Source organism: Eschscholzia californica, unplaced genomic scaffold (assembly GCF_041429995.1).
Source record: "Eschscholzia californica isolate CP2 unplaced genomic scaffold, dmEscCali1.0.p SCAF_3, whole genome shotgun sequence".
NCBI classification, from domain to species: domain Eukaryota; kingdom Viridiplantae; phylum Streptophyta; class Magnoliopsida; order Ranunculales; family Papaveraceae; genus Eschscholzia; species Eschscholzia californica.
Genome location: NW_028238420.1, coordinates 29162846 through 29172994, shown reverse-complemented (window position 1 = coordinate 29172994; position 10149 = coordinate 29162846). Strand labels below are relative to the sequence as shown.

The window sequence follows — 10149 nt, the reverse complement described above, 5'->3', positions numbered from 1 at the left end:
TATCAAAGTCTTTATATTTTAGCACTATTTATTAAATGATCCTTATAACGCCCTCCTTAAACTAATTTGGTAAAAAAAAGAGCAAATGCATAAATTGACCTTTCTAATGCACTGCCTTTACAAAACATTGCTCTTCCTATACCAAAGGCCGTTATTTCACAGCGTTTATTTTGTCAAAAGTAAAAAAAGAATATATATTCACGCCATATATATTTTTAAATTTACGGCATAAATTATTTCACCTATGGTTTCAGGACTGCAGAGTAGGAAAACCCTACATTACCGTATGATTTTTTACCAAAAACAACCTGCTTCCTCCTTACGTGCAATCTTGAATATTCCTGACAATATCTCATTCCGAAAAATAATATAAAAAAATGAGTATAAAAAAAGCAAGGCATTAAATTCGTTTTCATGAAAATGATATTTTAAGGGCATAAAAATGAAAACAAAATATATGACTTAAATGCATTGTTATGGAAAATGATACGAAAAATCCTGATCACCTTCTACCATATTGTCTATATAAATAAGGATACTTCATCAAAGTTGTACAAACAAGAAAATGAAAATGATAAATTCCAAACCTCTCATTGCTTTTGCTTTCTTGGTTTCTTTCTCTATCATCTTCACTACCATAGTAGAAGTAAGTGCTTGGGAACAAATCAAAGATGTGAATGACCCACATATAGTTGACATCGGAAAAGTTGCAGTGACTGCTCACAACTATGAGGTCAAATCGGTATTAGTATTTGATCATGTAATTAGTGGGGAGATACAATTAGGTTATTCAGGGAAGGATTATAAGCTTATTTTGGTAGCTAAAGAAGGAAATCAATCTCCTGAGAACTATGAAGCTGTGGTTCACGAAGCATATAGGTTGGCTTACATAAACTTACTTTCTTTCAAAAAAGTTTGATTTTATTTATTACTAACAATTTCGTAAAGCAGTTTGTGCATCACAAAATCGTGGAGGAAGATAATAACTTACGGTTTCTAAAGTCATTTAGTCTATGTTGGATATTTTTACTCTAAGGAGTGTCCAAGCCATTGTAATTTTATGTTTGCATGTTGAATGTTAGAACCACCCTAGTTGGTGCCAAGCATATCCTATCCCTATTCTTTTTTAGTAAATAGAAAGAATTATACAAAAAATCAAGAAATGCTTCTGATTATATTTTTCTGACAAAGGAATTTATATCCTTTCTAAATAACGTCGATTACTCAAAATATTTTCATCATTTTTCTTTTGAATATTATATATGTCGACAAGTATATATCTAACATAACTTTTACAATTCCTCCGGAATTTTGATCTAAGGTCATCATTTTTCCTAATTCATCATCAATCTGCAAATTTTATACCTCGTTCATAAAATGATAAAGTCCAATAGAAGAAAATAAAAATAAACTAAGATCTCGATCTTCAATACCCGAAAGAAAATGAATTTGTAGCTGATAATAGTTAATAAAAAGTCACACCGGTACCATTGTAGAAGCTTTGTTACATTTTCCTTAATTCATCACAAATTGCAAAATATGATTTAGGAATATATGATATGTGGAACATATAAATATATCATGAATAAAAACACAATTTCTTCCATATTCATCATATTATATATCAGTATAATTAATTTCAAGTTTGACGACATTGGAAGGTGTGATGATCAAATCTGTATTTCTTGAATTGCAAAAGTATTCAATTTTCTACTATAAGTCATTAACAGTCCAAACTGCGTAATTGCTTCACAATCTTTTGAACAGAAAACAAAATAGATATCAGAGTGCTCTAAAGCAACTATAACAATATTAACAAAGCAAACTATGAAATAACTATATCTCGGAGCAATGGATGCAAACTTTTTTTTTTTTTTTTGTTGAGGTATCAGAGAACACAACACTACTAAAACAAGATCAAAAGAAAACAAAAAGTGAAAATCATAGAAAGTGAAACAAAAATAAAATGTTAAACGATGATATAGAGAGAAAGATACCTACAATTTCATGAAAACATTCACCTCTTTGGAAAGTTTTATTCACACAGACCAAGTTATATAATTTGGAATTTGTCTTTCGCACTTTACTTGGAGGAGCTTAGTTTTCAGAGAAAATTTGATGTTCCATTGTTATAACCAGTACCTAACCACTATTTTCAACAATAAAAAAATACATAACCACTAAAACCTTCAAAGAAAAGTCAAATAATGAAATATTGTGGCGAATAAAAAATAAATAAAACAAAAGACTGAGAACCTTGTATCTCTTATGAAGAACAAATCTCTATCTCTCGTTTAGGATGGTAGATACCCCTAAATTGGAATCCCTAACCCAGACCCAAAAAGATTTTATTTTACCAAAATAATAGAGAAAAAGACCAAATCTATAACTTACTCCAACAACCTAACTTCAAATATAAAACAAGAAAACCCTTAAAAAAAAATTAGTGTTATTTTGCGAAAGGGTCGTACTTAAGTACCGTGTTTTGCGAAAGGGACATGACTGTTTATTATTTTGTGAAGGAGTCGTGGACTACGATTGACAGTTAAATAAATGTTAGATTTAACTTCACATTAGATGAAGAGTTAATGCCGTTATGTAAATGTAACAGTGTTACCTCAAGTAAATCCGATGGACGCTATTCCTCCATATAGATGGCTAATATCTATTGATAAAACTTGCCTAATCTCACATTTGTTTTATAAGAAAATAACTTATTCAGTTTATTTTCTTCCCTTTTTATTTCTTCTAACTTTTGATTTTCACCGGATAATGAAGAGGTGTTGCAGATTGATAGAACTTGTTTAACCCTTTAGATGATTGCACTGGAAGTGACTACAATGCATTGTAGTGGCACAGCATTAGTGCACTAAAATGACTAATTTATCAACCACTTTAATGGGATCATTAATTTGTTTGATCTAATAATTTAGAAGAAATTCGAAGTTACTTAAGTTCTTAATAGAAGTAGCTAAGAAATCTAGAAAAATAATAGTGAATGTTTTAATTTGTTACTTTTGCGAATTAGTGTCAAAATTGTATAAAGTTTACTTAAATATAACCATAAATTTTTAAGTAATATAGATAGAATTAATGGAGTTAAAGTTTAATGGCGTTAAAACTTAACTAGCCAATCTTAGTCCACGACCCCTTTACAAAATAATAAACGGTCATGCACCTTTCACAAAACTCGGTATATTTGTACGACCCTTTCGCAAAATAACACAAAAAAATAAGAATGGATCTTACTTTGCAATGAATCTCTTCGATCATTACAACATAATGTCTTGCCACAAAATAATAAATCCAAAATGTGAATAAGAAAAAGAATATGCTTCTATTCATCTCTTCTTCAATAAAATCCACATAGTTTTTTTGTTTCCCAACTACCTTAAGCAAGGTTCAATTGTTCTTCCCATTTATAGAACCATCTTCTAGATAAAGAAAGATAGAAAGAGATACCAGCAAAAGTTTGGAGAGAAAAATACGTCCAATATTCTTGAGAGTGGTAAAAATGTAGAGATGAAGAAAATTCAATTGATGGAGAAGAGGCAGACATGCAGTTTCATTTCTACTTCCTCTTTATTTTTCAATCATTTCTACAAATAAATTAATTGGGAGATGAGGAAATGAGGAAGGTGAGAGAGTAATAGTTTCTTTGAGATGAATGAAGGGGTAGGATTGAGATATGAAGGCATTTCAATGGAGGAAGGGGAAGACATGCAGTTTCGTTTCTGAAATTTGCTCCTCTTAATTTTCCATTCATTTCTAAAAATGAATTAACAAGAGATGGGAAGAAGAAGAGAGGGAGATATAGATGGTTTCTTTGAATAAAAGGGTAGGAATAAAATCTGAATGCATCTTAATGGATAGGTTGTAGTCCATGTCATAAGTGCAAGTAGTTAACTAAGTCAGCCGAGCATATATTTTGTCCTAGTCATACCCAATATGTTTTGTAATATAGGTATACTAGGCATAACCCTCGCACTGCCTGCAGGGGCAACGCTCCTTTACGAAACGCGAGTAATGGGACAACGAATCGATATTGGTATCATTGGCTACAGTTTTTACTTATCGTATGTAACTACGGATACAACACATTATATCATATTTGAGTTGGAAACGAGCAGTGTTGTATTAAAGAAAATGTCATATAGTCGAACAGGCCCGTGTGGTGAGGAGTGCGGGCCGTGCGCCCGCACTGGGCCCCCCACCACAAGGGGCCCATCCTTTCATTCTCTCGTACCATACTAAAAACTTTTGAGTTCCTTTTTAAGCATTCAAGTTATAACAGCCTAGCTGGTTTGGTGCCTAGTGAGGTGCTTGTGTGATCTGGGTTCAAATCCAGAAAGATGCATTCCTTTTTCCTTTTTTCCCTCAATTGTAATTTGATAGTAAGTATGGCATTTGACCTCTCATCAAAAAAAAAGTATGGCATTTGACAATTGACACAGTACCTTTTTTTTGTTAAGGAATTGACACAGTACATGCAATTAAGGATATTACACTTGATAAACATTAAAAAGTCCCACGTTAAATACCATTTTTTCTCTTTTTTTCATAAGAGATGGCAATACTTTGAGTTTTTTTTTGTTGAGTAACCGATACTTTGTGTTAGTTTAAATTTCTTCAGAGGAATATTTGAATAGTATAATTTGATAGTAGACCAATTTGACATAATATATGCAATTAGTTTAGGCACTGCAATTCATAAATATCAATAAGTCCCACACGAAAAAAAAAAAAAAAAAAATTCTTAAGATCCAGGCAATAGTTTGAGTTTCTTCTACAAATATTTTGATAGATAGCATGAAAGTCCGACATAGTATTTGCATTACAATTAGACGTTATGATCAAAAATTTAAATCTTATCATTTTCAAGCAAATAATATGGGAAGATATAAGTCAAAACGCTAATATAGATAAGATCTCATTGAGAAGGCGAAAACATACTCCAAAAACCTTACCAAAGAATAAAGACAGGAAGGAGGAGTAAGAAACGATAGGGGTGGGAGGAGATGAGGACGTTTTGTTACGCAAAAGTTGTCCCTTCAAAATTTTGTACTTCGAGATTTTTTTTGTTTTCCAACATTTTATGGAAAGTTATTAATGAAAGAACCTACATATGAAAAAAATCTTAGCTTAGCGATATAAAGAGGTCATACATAGAGCTCGCATTGAACTCCAATTTAATATAGTAGTTACTTTTTTAATTTATATTCCGTTCCTTTGTGTAAAAAAAAAGATTGCGAAATATTTTTGTACAAAGGGCCTCGACTAAAGTTTAGCACTGGGCCCCTGAATTGTCAGGCACGGCCCTGTAGTCGAAACAAAGTTGTTTATCTAATTAATATGATAAAACAAGTCCAACTTGGACAGGAGTACATGAATATATATGGTTTGTATTGAAATTCAAATCTCGAATGTGAACTCCAATCTTTCGTATGCTTGAGAATTCCCTAAAATTTTTTGCTCCGACAAGTCAAAAACTACAAAACATAAAAAGTAAATGATACGAATCGAGTACAAACCTTAACTTTATATTCACCTATAGACATAATAAAATAGTTTTATAAGATAAGGTCAGTCACAATACTCTCCTTAACTGTCTTTCTTCAGACAAATAATTACCTAAAGTGATAAAAATAAATGATTGTCCAATGGTGCATAAGGGTAGAAAAAGGCAAAAGAAATTTAGCAGACTATACTTTAATAGAGTGGAGGGCCATATTAGCATCTTGTGAAGCACCAGTTATCATTACAATGGACGTTTTCAATTTGGAAACATACCACGTTACAGATTAACACATAACATTTAATTTATCTGAAAATTTTGGAGGCAGAATTCATGAAAAAAAAAACTATTCATGTTGTTGCAACTCAATCATTTCTGAATTTTGTTAAATATTCTTTAGATAAATGTCGCATCCATGATAATATACAAATCAAACAAGTTAGATTTTCACATGAGAGTTATTGTACAAACAAACGGAAGTTGCGGTTTAACATTTTTAATTTTCACGATAAAAAACCCCTCTTAATGGAATAGTCTTAAAATGCACAAAGAGTTTTATTAGAGGTTTAAAATAACTTCTATTTAATTTCTTAGGTAATTAAATATTAGATTTATTGAGTTATGATGAGTTTTTGTGAGAGTATTTGAATCCGAATGGTGGTGTTATTCATTCGAAAATATTCAAGTAGTTGTTGTGAAACAAATTCTTTTATAATAGACCATCTTTACCAATTTGTAAAGTAATTATGGTTTTCCAGTAACGCGATTAGTTGAAGGATCCGTGGGTATATAGCCCAAAATAATGTTCAAAAAGGGTTTAGGGTCCAATCTTCTCAAAAAATGGATTTTTAGTCCTTTTGCTCTTGGGACTAAAAACCCTTAATATATATTACATAATTCCTTCCATGTCCCAGTCGTTTTTTGCGGGATTTTAGTATGTGGGGTTGGACAAAAAATTTCAAACGGTTTAATGTACCTTGATTTTAGGATAAATTTAGGAAAAAACGGATAGATTCTCACGAAATTTTCCCTCTCTTCTATAATCTGTTTAGAAACAAAATCCAAACTTTTCCAAATCAATTTTATCTCTCATCTTTACAGATTTAATATGGAGATTTATTAGCAAAAAATATGGAGATTTATTAGAAAAAACTGGATAGAAACAATTCATAATTTCTCTCTCCTCTAAACAGATTTGGAAATCAAATTTTCTCTTTCCTATTATCCGAATCAATCAGAAACCAAAATCCTAACCAAAACCAAAACGTCATCACACGGATATTTCCAAATCAATTTTCTCTCTCTTCTTTACAGGTTTTGAAGCCAAATCAATTTTCTCTATCTTACTATGTAAATATTTTTTCGATTCAAAACAATTTTCTCTCACTTAACTTTCAGATTTGGAAATAGTATATAATCTAGGATCAATTTAGCGTGATTTGGGGGTTAATATACAAAAGATATATATCACTTTCTCTCACTTAACTTTCAGATTTGGAAATAGTATATTTTTCTGGGAACATTAAAGCAGCATTTGTTTTCGTTTTTACTCATACATAAATACACATCGAATACAAATTATGAAACAAATACGTAAATTATGTATTATTTATGACGAGGAAACCATCATTTGTAAAGTATACAACGTAATTTATCAAATGTATTTGGGTCTTGTTCAGTAAATTACACATAATTTCTTTTACATTACACATAATTTCTTTTACATTACACATCGTTTACATTCTGTTACAAAAAAACGTACAAAATCTTCTCCGGTTCAATAATTGTGCCCATCCATGTTGCCCTATTGCTTGGGATGCCAATAGAGGGGCCGAATATGAGGCTTTTCCAAGGAATCATGATCAAGATCTATTCAAGTGTGCATTTCTTATGAAATATTTCGAGGAGCCAATCAAAAAGTCAAGTAACAAGAACAAGGGTATTTCAAGTTTGATTTGCTTATTTTGATTTGATGATTCTGCCTGGAACTCCATCTGTGATAACAAATGGAGAGAGATTAATACATATAAATTATATAGAAAAGTATATTATTCACAATAAATTACATGAACATTTACGTAAATTATATGTAATTTATTTCAAAGTACACGGGATTTACATATATAAGCGAAGTTGTTCTAATAATGAAACGAGTATTGTTTTGAGATTAAAGCATACATAATGTTCCATAAATTACGTAAAATTTTTGGACAATAATATAATATTCATGATATTCGTGATAAAGTATATATAATTTATCAGAAAATACATATATCATGTTCTCATTTTGAAAAAAATCGTAGGGGAGATGTTTGTATAATTTACTTTAAATTGTGGTGATTTAAGATAAAGTAAATGTAACGTTAATTCTGTTATGAGGAACCGTACGAAAAATCACGTTTCATAAATCCGTACGGATTGTAAACCAGATCTGAAGAAAAATGTGAATATCAAACTTCGCATAATCTACAAATCTATAGATATCTGATATGATGATTGATTGCAACAATCAGTATACTCGATTTGTAGGATCCAGTAATGAAGGATTATCTCATCAAGATCAAAAACATTAATGAAATATTTAGAGAGAGAAAGACAATAATAACTTACTCGATTTGAAACAGAATCAGTAAAGAAGAATTTTGTTTACCTGGTTAACAATTAAGATGATGATTTTCGAAAGCTCTAATGAATATGAAACAAGTTAATGGAAGATTTTCAGTCGATTAAGATTTATAGAGAGATAATCAACTATATTAAACTGAAACATAATGAGAAAACTTATAAATTGATTTGTGTTTTACCTGATTAACAATGAATAAGATAATTTCAGCAACTCAAACGATTATGGAATAAAGGTTTCTGTTTTAATGGAGGATAGTTTCAGACGATTAAGATGTAGAGAGATAGAGAAAGATAAAACCAGAAAGTTTCGGTTACAAAAAGATGATGAAGATCACGGTTTCTTTGTTTAGAAACGTGATTGGAGAGAGAAAGAGAGAGATAAAAATGGAAAAGATATTTGGTTATTTTGAGCTTAAATGTGTTTTTATATATATAGAAGGTTAGTTGAGGTATTAAAAATCAATTGGTACTCTAGGGATTTGTGTTTTCTCTCTAGATGTACCCAAATGGACTAGATATCTATTTGTATTAATAATTTGTGTTTTAAACCCTTTATAAGATTAGAGAGGATTAAAAGTTCTATTAGGGGCTGTTTTTTGGGCCATATACCAAAAAATTATTAGTTGAACTCAAAACGAAAACCATAAAAATAAGAAAAGTATGAAGGTGTTTAATAAGATTCAGAAACAATAAAAATAAGAAAATATGGTCTTGCTTGTCCAAATCAGTGTGCACCATATCAATTGAATTTCATCTACGGCCCTTTTTGCAACAACCATTTGATCGTCAATTGAATATCATCTAAGACCCTTTTTACAACAATCATTTCTAGAATATCAAATAGATAGAGATGTTGATTTTCATAAGACAGAATAAGAACTCCATTTTACATAATGGTAAGGGTTTGGGAGTGAGGCCAAGTACCTGTTTGTTTTCGATCATTGTTCGTGTTACACTAACTTTTTGTGTGCACCCAGGATGGAGAAATAAAGTAAATAGTTACACAAAAAGGACAAGGGAAAAAAGAACTATGTTAAGACCGCAAGAGGCAGTTTAAACATACGACCTGTTATGCGTTACAATAATAAACACATGTGTTTATCCGTTACAATAATAAAGAATATTAACACAGTTGAATATACAATGCACCGTTCATCCCAAAGAACTTCTCATTAATGCAAGAAAATTACCCCAGTCGTCCAATTTTACGATTCCAAAGTTGTTGCAATGACTAATTCTACCTTCTAATTTTTGGAAACAATGTTGCAAGATAACTGATGGTTTTAATGAAATAATTTCAGGATCTAATTAGAAATTTACATAACCAAAATATGAAATAAAAATAGTATGATGCCCGAATGATATTTCTCAAGTACAAATCCGCAACATCTTGTACCAACAACAAAAAAAATCCGCAACATCTACCTAAAAATAAACAAATAAGAACTTTAAAATTATCTTTTGTAGTACCAAAATAATTTCAACACTTCCATAATATAGATTGTACCTCAAATCCTTTTCGAAAGAGGATCCTTAACAATTGGGCAATGAATTAGACAAATCCTTTTAGAGAGATGATACTTAAGAACTTTCAACACTTCGATCAGATGTGAAGATTATTGAAGAGTACAAATAAAGTACTTAACTATTGGCTGAAATGATAGAGGTAACTCGACTCCAAACAATGACTTGAACTTAGCTTTCGGATCAACAAATTCCGGAAAGGCAAAACCTGTACTTTCTAGTCATTGAATAATAGTAACATGAGTCGTTCGGGTGAAAATCTCCCATCTAGGGCTTCTACGGCCTTGTATTTGTCTATCTCACAATCCATCCCTCCTATTTGCAAAACCACACTATGTGAGATTAATCGCATTAAAAAAAAGAAGATATTAACACTAAGATTTTCTCTTGAGAACAAAAAGACAATCAACATATTCAAAGCAAAGTAAGAAATCTTCACCTAATGTGTAAACCTACCTAATGTGTAACCTAAAGCAATCATCACA

The 10149-nt window shown here is 30.9% G+C and overlaps 1 protein-coding gene across 1 annotated transcript; it reads left to right on the top strand.

Annotated features, from left to right (window-relative positions):
* The first annotated feature begins 571 nt into the window (after nucleotides 1-571).
* On the top strand, nucleotides 572-919 carry LOC147549392 (cysteine proteinase inhibitor 5-like). Its single transcript, XM_086668291.1, has one exon. It carries the CDS (start codon nucleotides 572-574, stop codon nucleotides 917-919), a length of 348 nt encoding a protein of 115 aa, XP_086524417.1.
* Nucleotides 920-10149: the final 9230 nt, after the last annotated feature.

Bases quoted from the DNA above. Each gene is read 5' to 3' on its own strand.
- LOC147549392 (XM_086668291.1), top strand. From the start codon at position 572: ATGATAAATTCCAAACCTCTCATTGCTTTTGCTTTCTTGGTTTCTTTC.